Source organism: Ursus arctos, unplaced genomic scaffold (assembly GCF_023065955.2).
Source record: "Ursus arctos isolate Adak ecotype North America unplaced genomic scaffold, UrsArc2.0 scaffold_17, whole genome shotgun sequence".
Taxonomy (NCBI): domain Eukaryota; kingdom Metazoa; phylum Chordata; class Mammalia; order Carnivora; family Ursidae; genus Ursus; species Ursus arctos.
Genome location: NW_026622841.1, coordinates 16,335,238 through 16,359,850, shown reverse-complemented (window position 1 = coordinate 16,359,850; position 24,613 = coordinate 16,335,238). Strand labels below are relative to the sequence as shown.

Below are 24,613 nucleotides of genomic sequence, written 5' to 3'. Positions count from 1 at the left end.
GTCGGATAAACTGGTGACTAAGACAAACAAGGTCCTTGCTCTCATGAAGCTTCTGTTCTAGTAGGCGAGACAGACAAGAAAACCTAGGGATTTCAGATGATTAGTGCAGTGAAGACCGCAAAGTGGGGTGAATGTAATCGAAAAGTGGGGGTGGGGGATAGCTGGTTTAGAGATGTTTCCCAGAGAAGCTAGAGACCTAGATTATGAGAAAGAAAGAGCCTGCCATGAAACAGCGGGGGGTTGGAGGGGAAATCCAGCAGAGGACCAGTAAGTAGAAAAGTAGAAAATAGCTTGGTTTCCAAAAAGAGGACCAGTGTGGCTACAGCAAGGAGGAGAGGAGGGGACGAGGTTAGAGAGGTCAGTTTATGTAAAACTGTGTGACCGTGATGAGGAGTGCGGCTTTTATTTGAAGTACAATTGGTCAGAGGAGTGGTATGGATTAATTTATGTTTTATTTGATTTTATTTATTTATATAGAGAGAAAGAGAGCGTGTGTGAGCGGAGGAAGGGGGGAGAGCAGAGGGAGAGAGAGAGTCAGGCAGACTCCCCACTGAGCGTGGAGCCCTTGGCAGGGCTCAGTCCCACAACCCTGAGATCATGACCTGAGCCAAAATCAGGAGCCAGACGCTCAACCAACGAGCTACTCAAGGCGCCCCTGGATTAATTTCTGTTTTTACAAAGACATTTGGGCTGCTGGTTGGAAGCAAGGAAACCAGCTTGCAGGCTGTACCATGGTTTCATCACAGCTGATGGTGGCTTGGGTTAAGATCATGGCATTGAAGATGTGGAGACGGGGAAAAGTGGAACTGGCAGGACTTGCAAAGAAGTTACATGTGGAGAATGAGGAAGGAAAGAGGGATTTGGGGAGCACTGCTAAGTTTTTGTCCTGAGTAACTGGATGCATGGAGACAGGCTGAGATGGGAAGACAGTGGGCTCTCGTGCAGGAGTAGATTTTGTTCCAGAGGAATTTGGGACGTGTTGAGTTGGAGATGGCTAGAAGACATTCACATTTTAAAGCCCATTGAGCCACACATCCTCTATTTTTCAGATTTATATTTATTCCCTTCTTTTGTTGTTACAACTTTTTCTTTCTTATCACACATAAGCTTTGAAAATCAGAATCTTTGTATCTTGAAGTTGGAACATATACGTCTCTCGTGGCTAAAGAATGGCATTGAGAGCGTTAAATGCAATGGTGTGAATTTGCCGGCCAAGGTGAGAGGGCTCATCCCATTTTCTGTCTTCACCATGTCCTTTGCAACCAACACATAGTACAGCTTCCAGAAGAACTGTCCCTTCTTCCATACTGTGCTAACGTGGCATCAACATAAAGAAGTAATGAATAAGAAAGTTCTCCCTTGGCAAATGTTTTAAATTCTTTTTCGAAAGGCTCTATTCTCTTTACTAAAGATTTTCTAGGGTTTCTCCATAACCTCAAATGTAATAGGTATGCAGTAAATATTTATATATTTTGGATTTTGGTTTTATCTGGTATCTTTCTGGAATGGTTTTCACATACCTTTTTTACCGTATATACTGTTTTTGTCCTGGAAAGGTTAGTATCTTTGATGTACTAAGATTGCTGTTATTTGGACTAACTCCTCTTCAATTTTTTCCTTTGGGTTGGTAGCTTATAGAGGAAAAAGACACTATTATGAGCTCCTATTCAGGATAGATGAGGAAAGAAAATAAAACTAGGTGCAGGGAATTATATTTTACAAGTTTTAATGATCTTTTCTTCTTCCTTCCTGGAAGCCAGCTAACCCAATTGTATGTATTATAACCTTGGCAAATGTAGAATTTCCTAACTGTGATTTCTTTTGTGTCAGTTATCTATTGTGGCATAACAAATTACCCCAAAACCCAAAGCTTAACACAAGAACCATTTATTACTTTACATGGTTTCTGGGGATGGGAACCTGGAAATGGCTTAACTGGGTGGTTTTGGCTCCAGTTTTGGTCTCTGATGAGGTGGGGGTCAGGCTGGTGGGGCCGGGCTGCAGCCGTCTGGTCCTACTGGGGTTGGACCATCTTCTTCTCAGGTGGTTCGCTTACCTGGCCACTGGCAGGAGGCCCAAGTTTCTTTCCTTACCACTTGGGCCTCCCACAGGGCTGCCTGAGTGTCCCCATGACATGGCAGCAGGCTTCCCCAGAGGGAGTAATTGAGAGCGGGATGGCGGGCGGGGGGGGGGGCGGTGATTCCATAATTGACTTAGGATTTTCTTTAAAGCTGTCCCAAGTTTTGATGCTGATAGTCATTTCCCAGATGAGAAATGTTTGTATCACATGCATTGGATTTATATCCTGCTGTTCTGTTTCCGTGCCTTTCTGCATACGGAGTCATTTTCATTTTAATGCTAAATCATAGCATTGAAATAAATGTATCTTGAAGACATTTTCAGTGGCCAACACTTGTAGCAGTGCACCTAATTCAGTTGAAGTGCCAGCCATATGAGCATTTATGACCAAGTACTTGAAGAGCTGGCACTGAGAACTGCATCATGACTGCTGTCTAGCAGACATCTACTATAAGGTGCATCCTGATTTCAGAGGGGTTAGCATGAAAAAAATATTTCTAAGAATTGAAGAAATATGGCAAACAGTTTTCTCCCCCAGCCATGGGAAGTACAGTAGATCAAAGTCTTCTGTGGATGAGTTTCTTTCCTCTTGGTTTTACAAAGCCTGGAACTCACAGATGCATAATCTGATGGGGAAGGAGATATGAATGGGCAGTTTACAACTAGGATGAATATACAGGTTATTTCCAAAATACCTTTGTGGGGGTTTTTGTTTCAGAAGTATAAACAAGGAAAACCTCTCTTCCGTGACTTTATTTAACTTTTTCTTTTTTTTAAGGAATAAAGATCACCGTCAACCCAGAGTCAAAGGCAGTCTTGGCTGGACAGTTTGTGAAACTGTGTTGCCGGGCAACCGGACATCCCTTTGTACAATATCAGTGGTTTAAAATGAATAAAGAGGTAACTTTTTAAATGTATTTTACTTCCCTTGTCATAAGAAGAGAGAATGATAGCAAATTATTTAGCATCATTTTCCTCAGTGTGTTTTTTGGAATTTTGATCTGGTAGACGTGGCTGTGTTATTACCGAAGTAGTCAATAATCATTATTTTGGTAAAACAATTGCAAAAGTTGTCTTATAACAAAAATGGTGAGGGGGTCACCAGGGTGGCTCAGTTGGTTAAGCATCTGCCTTTGGCTCGGGTCATGGTCTCAGAATCCTGGCATCGGGCTCCACGCTCGGCAGGGAGTCTGCTTCTCCCTCTCCCTCTGCCTCTGTCCCTCCCTCTACTCATGTACTCTCTCTCTTTCTCTCTCTCACTCACTCTCTCAAATAAATAAAATCTTTTTTGAAAAATGCTAAGCAATAATAAAATCAATTCTCTAGACTCTAAAAATTGTGGAAAATCAGTATTAGAACAACAGTGTTAACAAATAGTAAATATCACCAGTGCATTCTAACATAGCCATTCAAAATTCCTTAACAACAAATTATGTTCCAACCAAAATGTCTCTCTCTCTTTTTTTTTTAATAACTTTATTTTCTTTGGCAGTATGTGCCCTCTAGTCTCAGAACTTCTAGAGTTGCTTCTTGGTGCCAGCAGCCTGGGTGACTTTGAGCACATTGAAGCACACCGTCTTGCTCAAGAGCCGGCACTCACACACTGTGACAGTGTTGCCCATCTGGACACCCTGAAGCAGGGGGCAGGTGTACGGACATATTCTTGTGGTGCTTCTCAAGGCGGTTGTTCTTTCAGATGTGGTGGAGGAAGTCTCGGTGCATGACAGTGGTCTTCCGTATCTTGATCACCACACTAAACAGAATCTGCCCTCGGATAGAGACGTTACCCGGGAAGGGGCATTTCTTATCAGTATAGGACCCTCAGTGACCTCCTTGGGTATCTTGAAACCCAGACCAAAGTGGTTTTTTGGGGGGTTTTTTGTTGTTGCTGTTGTTGTTTTTTTAAGATTTTATTTATTTATTTATTTGACAGAGAGAGAGACAGCCAGCGAGAGAGGGAACACAAGCAGGGGGAATGGGAGAGGAAGAAGCAGGCTCCCAGAGGAGTAGGGAGCCTGATGGCGGGGCTCGATCCCAGGACCCCGGGATCACACCCTGAGCCAAAGGCAGACGCTTAACAACTGAGCCACGCAGGCGCCCTTCAGACCAAAGTTTTTATGGTATTGTAGGAGCTTCTCTGCCAATTTCTCCAAGGGAGTCCCTCTTCTTATTTTGAAAGATGGTTGGCTGCTTTGGGTACACGCACTGAATCTGAATGTCTACCATCTTCCCGACCACCTGAAAAAAGGAAACCAAAATCTTTAATTAAAAGATTTTTAAGGTGCCATAGAAGGCAAATTGAAGATTATTTTAAATGTTGCACATAACTATTGTATCAAAAGATTTAGGCTATTGTGGTAAATTCTGAAGCAAAATTCAGGCTAGCGGAGGGGAGCATTATTCTTTTTGTGGAAATACTGTATCCCTGCACCACCCAACAAACAATTTAAAATCACATATTGGAATTATTTTTTCTTAGAAGTTCTTTGAACTACTCTGCCAGTGGGTGTTTCTCGCTGTTCTGGCTAGCCCATGTTGTTTCTCACTTTGCTCGGCTCCTCTCTTCTCCCACTCCACCTCCCCTAACCCCCTTCCCTCCTAGATTGTACCTTGAAACTCCATACTCTTTTCAACCTGCTTGTCAAATAACTAAGCTTTCTTCCAAATCAGTCCTAAGTCTACATTTGCAAACCTGAAACTAAGTTAAAGAGCCATTCTAAGATTATGATCTTTCCTTTAATGGATCATCCTGTGCCTTAGAAGAAATGTGTGGTTTTATACAGTTTTTTATTTCCATCCCTTACAGGTAAGGTAGAGCAGCTGAACTCTAGTAAAAAGTTGCATGTAGGCTTTGGTGCTAGATAGGCCTGTGTTGGAATCCTGAGTGTCATCTTTAATGATATGAATTCCTGTCATCTGGGGTTGTGAGAACTTAATAGACAGGATGTTTCATGTACCTAGGCTTTCAGGAGATGGTAACTAAAGTTACTTGTAACATTTTCTCAATTGCAAAGTTGCCTTTATCTTAATAAATGCCTTTTGAGGGAGAAATAACAGACAAAATTGCTACATTAAGCATACCATTTGTAAAATATGCCCTGATTTGAAGAAGGTAAAAATGTAGAGGGTGGGGAATACTTCTTAAACTGGAAGAGTTGTAATAGATTTTAAAGCCCTCACAAGGTCGAGTTTTGTCAGACTACCTCTATGGTCATGGTCATGGGGTTATTTTAAGAGCTATTCGTTTAACAAGTGCTTGATGAGCACCTGTCTTGGCCAGGCTGTGATCTAAGGCCGTGGTGATGAAGCATTGACACACAGGGTCCTGCCCCCCCCCACCCTCCCCAGTGGGGAGAGACAGCAAACAAATAGGAGAATTGTTTGAGTTAAGAACTATGAGGAAAATCATCAGGATGATCTAAAGTGAGAAGCCACTAACCATCTTAAGCAGGAGAAGTAACATGATCGGATTTATGTTTTAAAACACAAAGCTGCCATTTGAAGAGAAGCAAGAGAAAAGCAGGAAGACCAGTGAGCTAATGCCTGTGCTAGACTGGAAATAGTGGCAGTGTGGACCAGGGCAGGGCAGTGGAGAGGGAGCAGAGTGCTCAGGTCAGGTTATTTTAGAGGGAGAGTTGACCACACCTGATAGGTTAGAGGTGGAGCATGAAGAAAAAGGAAGAGAGATCAAGGGATGACCCCCGGATTTTTTATGGAAGCATCTGGAGACATGTTATATACTGAGGTATTGAAGATTGGGAAAGAAATGGATTTAAGGAGAAAAATCAAGGATTTGGTTTTAGAGGCACTAAGTTCAAAATGCCTATTAGACATCTACATGAATCAGCTAGACAGTTTGGATATCAGGAGAGTCTTTGAAAGTTTATGTTACAGAAGACAAACTAGTAAAGAGACTAAGAAGAATCTGCCAGAGAGATGGGAGGAAATCCAGCAGAGGATGGTATGAAGCCTAAAAGGGAAAGTATTTCAAGAAAAAAGGGGTAATTAGCATTTTCGGTGCTGCTGAGAGGAGGGGGTGCAAGTCAAGGGAGGTTTGTTTGGGGTTTTTTACTTATTTAAGGTACAAAGGACTAGAGTATGTTTTTGAGAGTGATACAATAAAAGAGAAATAGATGATAAAGCAGAGAGAAAATTGCAGGAGCAAGGTCAGAGAGGATGGGATTGGCAGGAGAGGAAAAAGTTTTCCTCTTCCCTCTTATGTTCATTCTCTGGGTGCCTGTGAATTAACTGACATAATACAGATGGACAAGAGAAGTGTATTCATATGGAACTTACAAAGGAAGTGGCTCCATGAATAAAGTTAGAGCCCTGCACACCTAATATAGTAAGGAAAAGGGAAGAGGGAGAAGGGCCTCTATGAGAGGAACAAATGGGTTTCTTTAAGAAATACAAAGGGATTTCTAGAAGAATAAATAGGAGATAAGGAAGTTTGACCATGTTTATTCATGCAGGTGCAAGTGGTCTTCCCATCTTCATCATGGCCATAAAACTCTCCTGGAGAGGGGATTTGTGGTAGGTTTATTCTTGGTCTCCTTCCTGGATAAAGCCACCCTGAAGAAGGAATTTATGGTAGCCTCATTTCCGAGAAGTGTCTACTCTTAGATAGGGGAGTCTCTGAGAAAGCTGCTTTCTTTCTTTCTTTTTTTTTTTTTTTTTAAAGATTTTTTATTTATTTATGTGACAGAGAGACAGGCAGCGAGAGAGGGAACACAGCAGGGGGAGTGGGAGAGGAAGAAGCAGGCTCACAGCGGAGGAGCCCGATGTGGGACTCGATCCCGGGATGCCGGGATCACGCCCTGAGCCGAAGGCAGACGCTTTAACGACTGCGCTACCCAGGCGCCCCAGAAAGCTGCTTTCTATACCTGTTGATCCCAAATGTCTGCAGCTTGAACTAGTCTGCGTACCAACTCTGAGGTTCTGAGCAGATCCCCACAGATCCTAAGCCCAAGTAGCCTTTGCCAGGAAGACACATTTTCTGTTTTAACAGGAGAAAAGAGAGCAGTTATACAGATAGCTCTGTGACTTGGTGGCAGGAAGAGGAGAGTTTCTATCTGAAGTCGGTGGCTGAGAGAAGCAGGATTGGAGGAGGTTTGAAGAGAGACAAAGTATGCATTGATGGTCTGGTAGGAAAGCCGACAGTACATTAACACGGTGCCAAGTGCAGCCGGCCATGCTAGTTGTCAGATCTTCAGCAGAATGCTCTTTCTGTGCTGCAGGTTCTGAGGGGGGAGAGTGGAATTCAGTTGGTTGGGGTTTGGAGAGAGAGGGGCACGCGGCCAAGCCCCTTGGCAATGTGGCAGAAGTGGGTGGCACTTACAAATTGATGAGAGCAGCAGAGGTGAAAGAAACCTTAATGTGGTAACCAGAGCCCTGGAGGGGAGCTTGGGAAACCCTTGGGTGGCCATTTCTTCCCATCACTGACGTGCTTTCCATAGCCCTTCTCCACGCAGACCCTGAAAGAAGAGTAGTGGTTCCGGAGTGTATCCTCTTGTAGAATTTTGCAGATGAGAAAATGGGGTCTCAAGGTGAACTAACTTGCTTATATACTCACAGCCGATTTGGCCAGAACTGAAATGAATAGCCGAGCTTAACTTTCTGTGTTACTTATAAATCTGCCATTGTAGATTCTTTAAATACTAATGAGTTGAACAGTTTTAAATGACAGAAGAGATACTTTTCTGTTGGTTTTTGGAAGATCTGTGGGAGAGAGCTTAACTCTGTAATTAATGGATTTGTAAAACAGTGTGGATTTCTAAGACTTTAGTCTTAAATTATTCAACATGTTGTTTGTTTTTTTAAGTAAAAAATATTTTAGAACTTGGGGGGAAAAATATGCTTTTCAAAGCTCCAGAGAAATCGACACATTTTTGCATGGCGCATTTTTATAAGGTGTGTTTTGATGAGTCATTCATTTACATTCTCTTACTGATTCTTTCGCAGATTCCAAACGGAAATGCATCGGAACTTATTTTTAATGCAGTGCATGTAAAAGATGCAGGCTTTTATGTCTGTCGAGTTAATAATAATTTCACCTTTGAATTCAGCCAGTGGTCACAGCTGGATGTTTGTGATGTCACTGAAGTAACAGGAAGCTTCCAGGGTAAGTGATAAATTAAGTTGAATATTAGGATGGAAATTGCCTTATTTTATTTTGAATGTTTACTTGAATTTCACAGTGTCACAAACAGGACCGGAAGCTCCCGTACGTACTTACCACCAGCAGAAGATAACCAGTTGCTCAGACTTTATCCCATGTGCTTTGATCCCTTCTCTGCCGACACGTACACATGCAGATGCCTTAGACTGGCCCTGCCGCTGGTCTCTGCGAGCGTCCCTTCTGTTTCTTTCTACACTGTATGCCTTTCTCCCAAACTGTTGTATTACTCTGACAAAATCATATTGTGGAATAAAACCTCGAGAGTTGCCTTTGGCGTGAAAGGGCATGCAGCGTATCATTCCCCACAATAAAGCATTTCATTGGACTGTTTTTCTACTCTCTGTCATCCAGCTTCTTAGGCCAGTAACTCGTACTGACTTTAAAAATCTCCCTATTCTGAAGAGTAGTCATCAGATGTTATTTTCTGTATTCACACTCACAGTCAGGGACTATATTCTTTGTCATGGTCAGACAGAAAGAATAGGTGGGAAACTTACCTGTCTTGTCTCCATTCTTCTTTCTCAGTTTAGCTTTTCCTACACCTAAATAAATAATCTCTAAAAGTAGTCATTATTAAACAAGGGAATTATTTATCTTTCTAGAATATTTCTGTGTGTTGTAATGAACTTAAATATGTTTGTGAATTAAATCCTGTTCATTCAGCAAAGATTGATCACCTGCAGTGTGTGAGACACTAAGTTTCATGATGGAGACTTGGTGTTGGGTTAACACTGACAAGTCCTCCTTCCTCGAGGACCTTAGAGCAACACATGAGTGTTCAATAAAGAACGCTTTCTGGGGGCGTCTGGGTGGTTCAGTCAGTTAAGCATTGGACTCTTGATTTCGGCTCAGGTCATGATCTCAGGGTCATGAGATCCAGCCCTGTGTTGGGTTCCGTACTGAGTGTGGAGTCTGCGTAAGATTCTCTCTCTCTGTCCTCCTCCTCTCCCACCCCCCATGGGTGCACACGTGTGCTCACGCTCTCTCTCTCTCTGTCTTTAAAATAAATCTTTAAAAAAATAATAGTAATAATGCTTTCCGGTGTCTGCCTCAGAAAGAAATGCTAGTGATCATCCATCCATATTTATTCCATGCTAATAACAAAACTCCTTTTAATAAGTTAAATCAAACAGCAGAATCTGTAACTTTCTGTGTTGAATGTGAATATCACTCAAGATGTTAATAAGCTGTTTGCCCCCACCAGAAAGAACCTGTGGCCAAACGTGTGGAAACCACTTGAACTATTTTGCCCTTCTAAATACACAAAGCATACTAACACTTAAAGCTCTGAGAAGTCTTAAAAAAGAAACAAAGAAAAAACCTCTGAGAAGTCCTGTAATAAAAAAATCTGTTTACCTTTGTTTAACCCAGAATTTTCTAAATGTACTTGTCTACAGCATTCTTTTATCCAGAGACCATCTCTTAGTATTTCTAGAAATGTCACAGTTTTATGAAACATAGTTTTAGGAGGTACTGTTAAGGATTATTTAAAAAATTAACTTGAAAACACCTTTTTTGTTGTTTTTTTAGTTAAACGGGGAAAAATTTTTCTTACTAACTTAGAGATTTTATTTATGTTCAGTGATGTTTTTCTTTTAATTTAAGGAAGTGTGGATGGCATCTCTGAACCCAAGTTGCAAATCTGCGTTGAACCAAGGTCCCAAAAGCTGATGCCTGGCAGCACATTGGTCTTACAGTGTGTTGCTGTTGGAAGCCCTATTCCTCACTACCAGTGGTTCAAAAATGAATCACCATTAATACATGAAACAAAAAAGCTATACATGGTAAGAAGTTGGTTATTTGGGTATTTTTCATGTTGATTATAAAATAAGTAGTATGATTGAAAATTAAGACAAACTTTAAAATTCATATTCATTGGGGTGTTTTAATGTCTTCCTTATTTTCATTTCAGTTCCCTTGTTATTCAGTATTAACTCATTCTTATATTTACAAAAGTGCTGGAACATAACCCTAGCCCACATCTAAGGGCTTATACTAAAATGTCAGATAGGGCACCTGGCTGGCTCAGTCAATGGAGTGTGCAGCTCTTCATCATGGGGTTATGAGTTCAAACCCCAAGTTGAGTGTAGAGAGTACTTAAAAATGAAATCTTAAAATGTCAAATAGTACTACACCTAACTCACCGTTATTGGAATCATTGTATCATTTGCCTGCTAGTATTTAACCTAATAAATGGAAATCATCTAAGAATGTCAAGTCCTCTGAAGTGTTACAAGTTTTTTTCCTAATTCAAAATAAGTTTCTCTCCAAGCCAATTAAAATTAAACTGAAAGGAAATGTGTGTGTGTGTGTTCTCATATTGATAATAGGTACCTTATGTGGATCTGGAACATCAGGGAACGTACTGGTGTCATGTATATAATGATCGAGAGAGTCAAGATAGCAAGAAGGTAGAAATCATCATAGGTAAGCAATCTTACTCAGTGGTCTGACAAGTGGAGTAGAGGTTATAGAAAATAAAACACAAAAGCAATGGAAATTTTGCTTTTTACCCCATTTGATTTAATGTCGTGTTAAGTATCCAGAGTTATATTGTTTATATAGAAATTCAAGAGAATACATACTAAATTCACTATCATAAACATTTGTGGCAAAAAAAAGAAGTATTCTTTAAAACTTTAGTTATAAAAACCTTGATTTAAGTGGGAAAAGATTTTTAATAAAACACTTTTAAAAACCAAGCATTGCAGACATAGAAAGGAAAGAATGATCATTAACCAACAGTCCCCATTATAAAGTTCGTAATCTGGGAGTTTGCTCTGTTTAAGCTTAATGCATTTATAGTTAGGTTGTCAACAGTAGGAGAGTTGATGCATATGTTGGTTTGCCAACATATTTCTGTGATATTTATTTCTCTGCTTACCTGATGGCTGCCCTTCCTAAGATCATGAATTACAGTATATTCACATTTGTTTTCTCTGGAACAAGGAAGAACAGATGAGGCAGTGGAGTGCACTGAAGGTAGTGTAATCCTTTGGTTTGAAACCACATATCCTGCATGCTGGTTCCTCTGGGGATTGGTGGTGTGCTCGAGCCTGCTGAATGCAGTGATGGAAAAAATACTAGCTATAAGAAAGAAATTTCACTGAGTCTCAGGATTTGTAAATTGCCAGGGACACTGTTAAACTAACAAACTATTAAAGTAACTAATTTTCCATTGATTTTCTATTGCATATAAGAATAGCATTTCTGAACATCTTATGAATAGGAAACATTTACAATTAATTCTTAATGTTAATTTTTATCTTTATAAAATTTGTTAAAAAGGTAGATGGCTATACTATTATGGATAATTGTTTGAATGATTTTAGCCATGATTATATGCTGTTCAAATGCAAATGTGGCTTCTGTGAGTTTCAGAAGAGGCGATTTCTTCTTGAATACATGTTTTATCAAGTATCTAATATTTATTTCAGTATAAAATTGGTAAGATCCATTTTTTGAAGCTACAAGTCTGTAGATTAATCAACCATGTCATCTTTACCATAATATATAAAGAGAACTGGAAAATCTCTTTCAACATAAGCTTTTAAATTTGTTTTAATTATGCAAAGCATTGTACATAAGTTCCAATGAGTAAATTTTAATACTTAAGTTACCTTCCCTTAGTACATCACATTGTCTTATAGAATTCGGTTTGTAGATAGCAAAGTATTTTTTCAATTTCTGCTTCTTTAAACTATTATACAATCTTGGGCTCTATTTGGGTAAAAAAAAAAAAAAAAAGTTTTTTGTTTCCTGGGTTTTCATGTCTTTCTTATCTCTATGGTGTCACGTTGAAATGCTGTACTTACTGTTTTTGTCCTAATGCATACTTTTGAACCCGAATTCTAGCGTAAGGGGGATTCCAATCCTGTTGCGTATAGAGGTCTTAAAGCTATGTGAAGAAATCCTTACAAACTCCTCTTCCTTCTCTTACTTCTTTTTTGCTTAATTGCATGATTTTTCAACTTTCCAAAGTTGAATATCTCTAAGAACAAATATAAACCAGCACTGCTGTTTGTGTGATGCATGGAAATTCCTGCCTTGCTGTGCTGTTTCTTTACCTGTATGATTATCTCTATAGTTTTCACAGTAGCAAACACACTGTCAAATTCCAATTTTCACATAAACCTTTCAGCACACTTAGAGCTAAAGATCCAACTGTGAAACTACTTCAGAAATTTCAAATGGGAGAATTAGATCCAACTTTTCTTTCTAAAAAACTGTAAAAGTTGAGATGTTTTGTAATTTGTGGATTGACACATTCCATTAACAGTGTCCCACATCATATCTTTTTTTTTTTAACCTGCAGAACATGATGTTACTTATTTCACTTTATGTATTTTATTAAAGATATTTGGACAAAAGGTTGGGGATTGAATAAGGGCAGCTCAGGGGATTTTTTTAGGGCAGTGAAACTATTCTGTATGATCATTGTAATGGTGAATACATGTCTGCAAGTTTTTAAAATCATTTAGTAGGAGGTCAGAGGAGGGGGAATCCCAGGATAGAATGCAGAATGTGACCAAAGAATCTAAATGCGTTACAAATGTATGCAGCAACCTTAGTGAAGAGGGGAAGGAAAAACAAGGTGCTGACCTAAGTAACTAGAAATGAAGTCTGTAAGACAAGAAGCAGAAGAAATTGTACGGAGCCCTGGACTCTAGTTGATGATGCTCTTCCGTTGACTTATGTCACAGATAAGAATAAGTTCCTCTGTGACATCTTATTAAGAGCATAACATTTGTAATTTATTGTTAATGTTAATTTGCATCTTCATAAGATTCGTAAAGGAAAAATAGATTGCTATAATGTCATCGGTATTTGCTCAGATGATTTTATCTGTCCTTCAGCCAGAGAGTACAGGTTAATAATTCTGAAACTACTGTACCTCCAGAAACACATTATACCCGTCTAAGCATGAGAAGAACATCAACTGATCCAAAGTGAGAGACATTCCACAAAGTCCCTCACCGGTAAACTTCACAACTGTGAAGGCCATCAGAAACAGGGAAAGCCTCAGAAACGGTCACAATAAAGAGCCCGAGGAGACATAAGAAAATATAACATGGTGTCCTGCATGCTGGGGAAAAAAGGATATTAATGGTTCATTAGTTATGACAAATACACCTTATGCCTTATTAAACGTAAGATGTGAAAGTAGGGAGGCTAGGTGTGGGTGTATACAGGAATTCTTCTTTACTGTCTTCACATTAGTTCTGTATATTTCAAACTATTCTAAAATTAAAAGTTATTAAAGAAGAAGAAATCATTTGAGATTGTTTCTTAGTTTCACAAAGTTTATCATTGAGGCCACAGACCTATCCCTTAACTGTTTGTCCCAAAAGGTCAGAATATCTAAAACTTTGCACAAATGATAAATGAGTCCATTCAGCTTTTTGTCACTTAATGAAAGTAGCAATAGCTCAAAAGTCCTACACAATATCAGCAGTAGGGTTCTTTCATGCTTAGTAGTTGCATGGCTTCTCCATGAAGGCATTTGAAAAGTTCTAAACTAATGAAATATTATAACATGATTTAATAGCTTGAAACCTACTTCTCTGATTAGTCTTACTATTTGTGCTAAATTGACAGTTCGATTATTTAAAACTAATCTGTTTTCTCTTATTTCATTTTAGATGAATTAAATAATCTTGGACATCCTGGTGAGTAATATAAACATAAAACATTAGCTTGAATATAATAACTAGATATTCTTTTGCTATAGTAGTACTAGTAATTTTTTTCTTTGTTAAAGTAGTACAATTTAGGGTTGAAATTAGTACTTACATGAAGGATAATTTCATGCAAGTGAAAATATTAAAAATATTCTAGATTATAAGACTACAGAAAAGTAAGTATACTGCAACTACAGAAATATCAGTGTATATTTTTATCATTGTGTCATCTGTGTCATAAAAAGGCAGTTAACGGAGTGTCTGTATCTGAAGTAAAAGGTGTGTGAGTGAGGATCGTTGGTGCTATACAGAGAAATAGGTGGTCATGGACCATTAAGAGACAGACAGTGGGGGCACCTGGGTGGCTCAGTCGGTTAAGCATCTGCTTTCGTCTCAGGGCATGATCCTGGGGTCCTGGGATCGAACCCCACTTTCTGGCTTCTTGCTCAGTGGGGAGCCTGCTTCTCTCTCTCCCTGACCACCCCACTCATGCTATCAGTATCTCCCTCTCTCTCTCAAATAAATAAATAAAATCTTTAAAAAGAGAGAGAGACTGACGGCAGGAAGAATTTGTCATGGTGGCCAATTTAATCAGATTTCTGAACACGTGAAGCTAAAGGGAAAGCCTCAGCTGTGGTGAAAGGCATAGTAATACTGAGGACCGTGTAAAGACAGGGGTCATCAGGGTGGGCCTAAGATCCTGAAAGGTAGTGATGGAGCCTGCGAAAATATCTGAAACTTAAACCTTACACAAGTCATTTAAGAAGGCAGTTACATCCATAAGAACTAGAAAGATCGGTAGGGGAAGAAAGGGATAAAGAAAGGGGGGGTGATCAGAGGGGGGAGTGAAGCATGAGAGACTATGGACTCTGAGAAACAAACTGAGGGCCTCAGAGGGGAGGGGGGTGGGGGAATGGGATAGACCGGTGATGGGTAGTAAGGAGGGCACGTATTGCATGGTGCACTGGGTGTTATACGCAACTAATGAATCATCGAACTTTACATCGGAAACCGGGGATGTACTGTATGGTGACTAACATAATATAATTAAAAAACATTAAAAAAAAAAAGGCAGTTACGTCATTTAATGTTTACAGCGATCCCTCGTACTCTCAACATGTTATGTCTCATTATTTTAGCACTGTAACTAGTCTGCTTAGTTTCATGCCCAAATTTTACTAATAAACATCTATTATTGTGAGCGATGATCGGGCTGTGCCCATTACATAGATGCAAATGAGACAAACCGGAAGGCCCCTGTTACCCATGTGCTGTCCTGCTGAGGAGCCTCACGGGGACGTGTGCTTCAGACGTCCAAATGCATGCAGTGACGGAGCTAGTCGTGTCTCTCGGTCTCGTTAGAATCCTCTTTTCCTAAGTTGGTCTCTTATTTCTTGCTATTCAGTGAACACTGTGAAAAGTTATTTCAGGAAAACTTGCAAGAAACCACCACTAAGCTTCTAAGATTTTCCTGGCCCCCTCTTCCATTATATCCTTATTTGTCAAGAATCAAGAGATGCCCCCAACACTTAAGTTTTTGAAAAAGAAAATTTTTAATGAACTTTTAATAGACTCCAATTGTTATATATATTATTAAGAATGCAAACAGTGTTACCCTGTCTTTAATAGTAGACACATTACTGACTCAACTCCCATCTTTCCCTGCATCTTTTCCTGCATGGTCCTTAGGATGGGAGGTTTTTCGTTTTATGTATATAGATGCCAAACAGCATGGACTATGGAGTGAGACTTACTAGCTCAATTACTTTGAGCAAGTGACTCAATCTCTCTGTGCCTCAGATTCATTATCTATATAATAGAGGAAGTATATACCTCATAGACAAGGTGAGGCTTATTTAAATCCATTATATTTAAAGTGCATAGAACAGTACCAGGCAAGCCTTCAGTAACTGTTAACCATTCCTGCTACTGCTTACCACCCACCATTTTCAGACTAATTTCTCCCTAGCATATTAAAGATTACTACCCCCAGCTGTGGTCGTTAATTACTGAAAACATTCCCCTGTCCTAATTCTACTCTGTCCATCCAGGTATGTTTATCAAGATTCTGAAAATATTAAGGGATGCTTGGGTGGCTCAGTTGGTTAAGCGTATACCTTCAGCTCAGGTCATGATCCCAGAATCCTGGGATCGAGTCCCACATTGGGCTCCTTGCTCAGTGGGGAGCCTGCTTCTTCCTCTGCCTGCCACTCCCCCAGCTTATGCGCTTGCTCTCTGACAAATGGATAAATAAAATCTTTAAAAAAAAAATCTGAAAATATTGAAATTTAATTAGTTAGCCATTAGAAATCACATTCTGTCTTTTGTTGCTGCTAATGTTATTGTTCATTGTTTCCATATATCTTTAACCCTGCAGATATTTGTATCATGGACAGTAACACCTTATCTTTTTTATATTTTTATCTTTTTGTAGACAATAAAGAGCAAACAGCTGATCAGCCTTTGGGTGAGTAGAGCTTTAAAATGCTTGGTTAAAGGATGTGTGAGTGGCTTAGTCGATTAAGTGTCTGACTCTTGATTTTAGCTCAGATCTCAATCTCAGGGTTGTGAGTTCAAGCCCCGCACTGGGCTCCATGCCGGGCATGGAGTCTACTTAATAAAAAAATAAATAAATAAAATGCTTGGTCAAAATAGGGGTGCCTGGGTGGCTCAGTCAGTTGGGCATCCAATTCTTGGTTTCAGCTCAGGTTGTGATCTCACAGAGTATGCTTGAGTCTCTCTCCCTCTCCTTCTGCCCCTCCCCACCCTGCTCGCAAACTTTCTCTCTCTCAAATGAATAAATATTTTTTTAAAATAAATAAAATGCTTGGTCAAAATGCAACTTTATAATGCTTTTATGGTTGTCATGAAGGGATTCAAGACAATTTAATTTGACATTATAAATGTTTAAATGACACTGAGACCAATGTTTTATTTTGCATATTTGTAAAAGAAATTATAGAACAGGGAGCTTAAGATTATGAATTCAGCTTCCGGGACCTAGTCAGCTTCTGTGGAGTGATGTCTTTGTTTTGGCAGCATGCAGACAAACAACTGGGTAAACAAGAAACTTGCACATGTTACATAGAAGTGATTAATGCTATCTCTTAGTGGGGTTAGAGATTGGAGAAGCAGCAGAGAGGTTGCAATAGCAGTTTTATATTTTAAAAGATGAATGACATAGGGCTTGGCTGGCTTGGTCAGTGGAGCATGTGACTCGATCTCAGGGTTGTGAGTTCAAGCTCCACCTTGGGTATAGAGATTACTTAAAAATTTTTTTTAAAAAATCTAAAAAAAAAAAAAAGATAAATAGAAGGGCCTTCCAGACAGAGGAAGCATGAAATCGCAAGCATGCTGTTGTAGAGAATGAGCTGGTGTGCTGTATTTTGGAAACTGTGAGTAACACACAGTCCTCTAGAGCACAAAGAGAAAGCGGGAGAGAAGCCGGAAGACACCAGCCCTTGAGGAGCCTGCTTTCTCATGCAATCCATTGGAAGAAAACTTGGGTTGATGGAGGGCTGTGGTTTGTCTCTCTGAAAGGCCAGGCTGACATGGATGGAGAAAGTAAACTGGAGGGAGATGTTTTGGTTAGGAGAAAAATTAAGAGACTGTTGCAGTAGTCTAAATAAGAAATCATAGGAATATAAACTAGGATACAAGCAATTCAAATGCAGAAGACAGAGAGCAGACTCCGAAGATCTTTAGGCAATGGAATCAGTAAGCTATTCTCATTACCTTGCTATAGGGCATAGAAAGTAGAGCGGAATCACCATGCCTGCTCAGATCCCTGCGTGGCCCACTAGGGGGGCAGCCATAACAGCCCACTGAGTTAGAGAATGCAGAATGGGAGGCAAGATTCAGAGGACAGATGACCATCCGTTTGGGACCTAAGCTGTATGAGGTATTTGATCTCATCTAGGTGAAGATATGCAGCAGCAATTGTGTATATGGATCTGGAGCTCTAAGTGGGGGGCCAGGATTAGAGGAGAGTTACAAGCATCATCAGCACAGAGATGGAAATTCAAACCAAGCGGTAGCATACATGAGATTACCACAGGCCACAGAAAAAAAGGGCACAAACTGGGTAACTTGGGGGGAGGTGGGAGGGAAGCAGTTCATACAGTATTTTTTAACAGAATCAGTTGTCACTAATCAGGTATTATATCAAAATTTAGATTTCTAGCTTCTTTTGTAAAGTGGTAGCTTTTGAGAGGTAGCTCTGCTACATAGTGGCTGCCCCTTTAAAAGGGGCTTGTGCTCCTCTGTTTTCCTGTTGTACAACTTTGGGCCTGCTTCACTCTCTCCCCCTCCCTCTCCTTCCCCACGTGGTCTTGCCATGTAGCTAAATTTCTTTACATGGTGGCTGGGTCTCAAAAGTGGAAGTTGTCCGGACTTCCTAAGGTTTAGACCTAGAACTGGCAGGTGTCATACCAAATTATGTTGTTCAGAGAGAATCACAGGGCAGCCCAGATTCGGGGTGGGAGCTGGGGCGCAGGTCTGTACCCTGAGGACAAGGATGCTGTGGCTCCTTGGAGGTCACCGCCTTCCACCACTTCTGGAGAGGAAGGCTTGGACTTTACTTTGTAGGATATAGAGATTAAAAGATTTTGTGCAGGGGCACCTGGATGGCTCAGTTGTTTAAGTGTCTGCCTTCAGCTCAGGTCATGATCTCAGGGTCCTGGGATTGAGTCCCGCATTGGGCTCCCTGCTCTTTGGGGAGTCTGCTTCTCCCTCTGCCCCTCCCTTCCTGCCCCCCCCCCCCACTTCCCTGCTTGTGTTCTCTGCGCTCTCTCACTCTCTCAAATAAATAAATAAAAATCTTTAATAAAGAATAAAAGATTTTGTGCAGACCAACAGGGACTGTATATTCAGTCAGATTTGATACTAATACTCAATTTTTGATAGCAAAGGTTTTTTTACTTAACAAATACAATAGCACTTAATCTGTGTCAGGCTCTTTTCCAGGTGCTTATGCATATTATTTATTTTGGATGAGATAAGATGAGTAACACACTATTCAAATAATTGCACATGGAATTAATACTGTAACATTGTACCACTTTTTGAAGAATACATTGCATTAAGCATTGGAAGATGCTTAGTTAAAATATCTTTCTGAAGTGGTTTTATTATTCTGTTGCTTAATCAACTGGCATTTTTGTTTCCTTTTTCCAATAAATGGTTTGTGTTCAAGAAGTTGTGGGTGGCTCTTACAGTAAATGTTTTTCTTCAGAAGATTTCTTCCATCTATTTATCACTTGCGAGCCATCATGAATTGCTTATGAAGTTGCAATTTGAAATTGTCTTTGATTCCTTACCTTTATCTCCCCAACTTCACATCTTACTGCTGCTTTCTCTGTTGTATCTCTAAAGTCTGACTTTTCCTTTTCCTTCCTACAACCAATTCCTGGAACGGGTCTTTGTCATCTCTTACATTGACTGTGGTCTGCTTCTCTATTCCAAACGCACCCCAGTTCACCTGTCATTCAGGAACTGTTTCACAGTAGATTGGGCAAGGTAAGATTTACTTACCCATCATCTTTATTACCATTACACTCGAGAAAATGCTCGAAGACATTTTAGGAATTGCTGTTAAAAACTGTCATTGGGGAAAATTTTTTTAAAGAGCTGTGGTCAACTATTGATACATATATTTTGAGCCACATAGTTCCCGAATTGTTGAACCCTGGCCTTCTGTAAACTGTACTGAGTGTTCTTTCAAAATAGATTTACATGAATAAAGAATTGACATTAGCAAAAACATGCTTAGTTTGACAATTGGTCTTTTTTCCCCTAGACTCCAGTGATATTTTTTTGTCTGTTATATTCCTTATAATTGTTTTTTGCCAATAAAACTTAGTCTAGGACATATATTAGAATTAAATTATCATACTATTCCATCAAAAAACGCTTTGTGATTTACGAACACTTTACTACCTGAATAACTTTGGGGACCCCATGATTTGAGCTATAGAGTGTAAGCCAGAGACACACATTCTCTTACCCCCCCCTTAGAGGTAGATTGCACTGAGTCTGTCACTGTATCAATGGGTCTAAATTCTGATGGGGTTGATGGGCTCACAAAAAAATGCACTGAGAATTTTCTTTCTGTGGATTAGTTAGCTAACAGTCTTGCTATACAGTGGGTACTTTGGTGTAAGAGTACAGATCTAGTTTAAGAAGAAATTACAAAAAAAAAAAAAAAAACAAGCAGTGTTAAGTTTTATACTGACTCCTATTGAAATCTATCCTGAATGTCCTCAACTTTTTCAACGATTTTTAGAACTAAAGGCAGTTTAATAGAAACTTTTTGTCTGAATCTTTGTGTTTTAAATAGTCTTGATAATTGACCTTTTCTTTTGAATAAAAGATGTAGGCCTTGAAGTGACTTTTAGTGAATTAGAAATTTTCAAGTATCATTTCATTTTTTTCTAAAATATGTACACTTGCAAGAATAGGCAACTTGCGAGAAGCCTCTAAGACCGTAAATGTAGAATAAAGATATCAGGACACGAAAGGATTGAGGCTTTTCACAAAGCAGGGTTTTCTTTCAGTCTGAGAGCCCCATTCTAGAGTTGGCATGAGTTTTTCTCCAGACCTGGCTTAACACTAGGCTTAAATGTTCTGTGGAAGGAAATTTCACCAGAGTTGTCATCAATTCTATGATTTGAAACATCTGAAATTCTATCCCATACTGCAAACATCAAGTCAGCAATGTGATTATTTATGCCTGTTTCAATTTCACAAGAGTAGTATTCATAATAATGTATAAGAAAACTACTGAGCAGCATTTAGTGACGGAGGTTGGTTGCCTGCTCCTGGCCTTTGTCAGTCAGTGGCCCCCAATCCTGCCCCGTGTGGTTCCCCAGCCAGTTGGCCGGGCTCCGCCAGGTGCCCTGGTTACACCTCTCCGCTGCTCCCTGGCGCCTCCGTGTCAGTTTGGGCCAGAGCCTGTGCTGCACGTCCCCACTGCCGGTCCTCGCAGGTTCCTCGCCTCGGGGCACGGTCTCCAGTCTCCTGCCACTAACCCCACCCCAGACTAGCAAAGATGTAGTTTTAGAGACCAGGATTCCACAGCCATTTCAGGACAAGCTCTACACATGGTAAAGCTAGCTGGTACTTTCGAAGGCCTAGGTGTGGGTCTGTTTGCCCCTTAAAAACAGAAAAATTCTTTGTATGAGAGTACATCTCTGCACAAGGTCAGAAAATAAACTGTTAAGATAGTCATACGAAAGGTCTTCACATATCCCTAAGGTCGCCCAAACGGGATATTTTTTTAAAAGAAGCCGAAAGGAGACAGCACATCAACTGAAAAAATACAGATAGAGTTCTTGTTAAGTCCCTGCTTTTCTCTCTTTGGTTTTCCCCTTACTTGCTCTGACGAGAACTTGTCCTGTTCCTCTTTTTGGTAATTCTTTTGTTTTTAGCCTCTTCCACTGTCACTAAAACAGAACCTAATTTGATGGGAACCCAATTACTAACATTGCTTGTTTAAATTTGCTCTAAAAGTCTAGTTGAACATTATATTCTTTACTTTTGTTGTAACTCAATAAAAGTATTAATTGAATATTAGTTACCATTATGTTTCATATGTAGCTCATAAATATCCTTTGCCTGGTTCTCAAAAGCATCGATAAGTTTAGTTTCAGTTGTTTGATTTATCATCCTGTGTTCCTCAGTAGAGTATGCTGTGTGAGGTGGTCTATGTAAAGTGATAGTCCTAAAATGAGATTAAATAATAATGAGATCTTATTTGTAAAGCTTATGTTTTATTATAATTATACCATTTCCATAGGTTTGATTTTAATCTTTATATCCTCCTCTAAATTCCTCCTTCTCTTTTTTTTACAGCAAAGGACAAGGTTGCTCTTTTGATAGGAAATATGAATTACTGGGAGCACCCCAAGCTTAAAGCTCCTTTGGTAGATGTGTATGAATTGACCAACTTGTTAAGACAACTGGATTTCAAAGTTGTTTCACTGTTGGATCTTACTGAATATGAAATGCGAAATGCTGTGGATGAATTTTTACTACTTTTAGACAAAGGAGTATATGGTAAGATATTTATGATCTTTGTTTTTATAATTATCCACTCTTCATTGTACAAGTTAGGTTAAGAGATAAAAATCAGAGAAAGGTGTGGTAAACACGTCCAATTGAAGAGTTTTATTCTTGTAAAAGTGATAGCTTTGATCTTCGTTCTGTAGTTCCATGTGCATAACTAATTAGCTCAACGTTTTTACTTTCACGTCTTTTGTTTTATCAAAACAATATTGTTCTTATTAGAATTCTTTCCTATCTTAGGTGATTTTGTATTTTATTGATAAGAGCTGAAGTACAGTAAAGCTCAATGACTAAATGGCAAATTGTATACTCATATACGTACAGTCCTGCTCTGTGTCTGTGTGTCTGTGTGTGTGTGTGTGTGTGTGTGTGTGTGTAGTACAAAGGGAACCAAGTGTACATTCTGTATGTTTCATTCCTTTTTCTAACTATTGCCTGGTATTTTCTAGTCCTTTAATGGGAACTAGAATTTAGCAAGGATGTGTTGGTGAATGAAGCAACATATTTGTAAACAAAAATTCTATACCAACATAGAGGTGGACCTCCACAAAAATGCTAACGGTAAATTTGTAATCGTTTTACTCATTCTCTCATTTAAATGTTAAGAACACCACATGTATGGTAAAGGTTTTTTAAAGAGACAGAATATGCTGTCAGTAGGAAGTAAGTTCTTTGGTAAGTTATTTGTAATGGGTGGAAGCACACACGGAAGGCCAGCCAGCGGGATTGTCTGAGCTGATCTCCCAGGCTGTGTGCACCGTGAGACCGTGCGGTCACATCTGACTGCCAGCAGAGTGGCATCTTTAGGCCTGTTACTAGGCAGGCAGGTGATAAAGTATCAGTTTAGCTTCTGTAGCTTTCAAATTGTTTTACTTCAATAATTTCTAAGCTTAGCCTTTTATTTATAATTAGACTGATATGATGAGGTGAGCTTGGTGGAATTGCTAATGGGTCTCAAAGAAGATTTTTAATGGAAGAAAAAGCTTTTTTTTTTTTTCAAGATTTAACATGTCACTCTATATGGGATGGGGAAAGTCTTAAAATCTTATTTAAATGGGTTTCCTCTTAAATAATAAGGGTAACAGTTGTAATACAAATAAATCAACAGAGTAAATCTCTCAAATATGGGATTTCAACTATTACGTTGATGTTGTAATAACATAACCTTGTTTATGAGTATGTAGAGTGGTGGCTCTGGGTGAGTGCATTCATTTTTCTTACAAAAATATGGTAGGATATACAGTACAAATATGCCTTCTTGGCAATTGCTTTATATATTCTTAGTCTAGATTAAGATGGTGTTTTGATTCTTTTTATTGCATTTAATTTATCTCTTTTTATGAGGTACCAGGAAAAGGCTTTCTAAAACATCACTGAAAGGAATGAGGTAAAAGGGAAAAGTATTGACCAACTTAGGGTTTAGGTTGGTGAAGTATTTTATAAAGATTTATTTATTTGAGAGAGAGTGGGGAGGGGGAAGGGGCAAATGGAGAGGGAAGAGAGAGTCTTAAGCAGACTCTGTTCTGAGCACAGAACCTGGTGCAAGACTTGATCTCAAGATCCTGAGATCAGGACCTGAGCCGAAACCAAGAGTTGAACGGTTAACCAAGTGAGCCACCCAGGCGCCCCGGGTTGGTGAAGTATTTTAAGAGTGAGGGAATTCTGGGGCGCCTGGGTGGTGCAGTCGTTAAGCATCTGCCTTCGGCTCAGGGCGTGATCCTGGCGTTATGGGATCGAGCCCCACATCGGGCTCCCTGCTCTGCTGGGAGCCTGCTTCTTCCTCTCCCACTCCCCCTGCTTGTGTTCCCTCTCTCTGGCTGTCTCTCTGTCAAATAAATAAATATAATCTTTAAAAAAAAAAAAAAAGAGAGTGAGGGAATTCTATGAAGAATTGTGTACTTTGATTATTCTCATTTCTTACTGACATTATCACCTTAGCTTTAAGCCCTTTGTCTAGCTTTTTATTTATTGTTTATTTTTTTTAAGGTTTTATTTATTTATTTGAGAGAGAGAGCGAGAGCACAAGCTGGGGGAGCGGCAGACAGAGGGAGAAGCAGTCTCCCCGCTGAGCGAGGAGCCCAATGCAGAGCTGGATCCCAGAACCCTGGGGTCATGACCTGAGCAGAAAGCAGATACTTAACTTACTGAGCCATCTAGGTGTCCCTTATCTAGTTTTTTAAATAAAAAAATTTTTAATTGCCTCTGCAAAGTAGAAAATCAAAAATATTAAAAAGTTGTGGCAAGGGGCGCCTGGGTGGCGCAGTCGTTGAGCGTCTGCCTTTGGCTCGGGGCGTGATCCCGGTGTTCTGGGATCGAGCCCCACGTCAGGCTCCTCCACTGGGAGCCTGCTTCTTCCTCTCCCACTCCCCCTGCTTGTGTTCCCTCTCTGGCTGGCTGTCTTTCTGTCAAATAAATAAATAAAATCTTTAAAAAAAAAAAAAGCTGTGGCAAGAACAGCTCAGCTGATGCTGAAACTTTGCCCCAGTATAAAAACGTCATCTTGGCATAGGGAATACAAAGGTTTATTAAAGCACAATGGCAGCTGTAGAAAGCTAGGCGGCTTTCGAATCCTACTGATTCGTGTCTTAACAGGGTGACTGCATTATATTTT

The 24,613-nt window shown here is 39.7% G+C and overlaps 1 protein-coding gene across 2 annotated transcripts in view; it reads left to right on the top strand.

Annotated features, from left to right (window-relative positions):
- MALT1 (MALT1 paracaspase) overlaps positions 1-24,613 on the top strand; it is a 60,655-nt gene that overhangs the window by 17,490 nt on the left and 18,552 nt on the right. Inside the window, exons 3-10 of one of the 2 annotated variants that reach the window (XM_026496391.4) lie at positions 2,858-2,979; positions 8,041-8,200; positions 9,863-10,041; positions 10,588-10,684; positions 11,207-11,239; positions 13,900-13,926; positions 16,373-16,405; positions 21,790-21,993. In XM_026496391.4, the coding sequence (XP_026352176.1) occupies positions 2,858-2,979; positions 8,041-8,200; positions 9,863-10,041; positions 10,588-10,684; positions 11,207-11,239; positions 13,900-13,926; positions 16,373-16,405; positions 21,790-21,993 (855 nt within the window). The remainder of the gene's footprint in view (positions 1-2,857; positions 2,980-8,040; positions 8,201-9,862; positions 10,042-10,587; positions 10,685-11,206; positions 11,240-13,899; positions 13,927-16,372; positions 16,406-21,789; positions 21,994-24,613) is intronic. The other variant, XM_026496392.4, reaches the window with a different exon arrangement.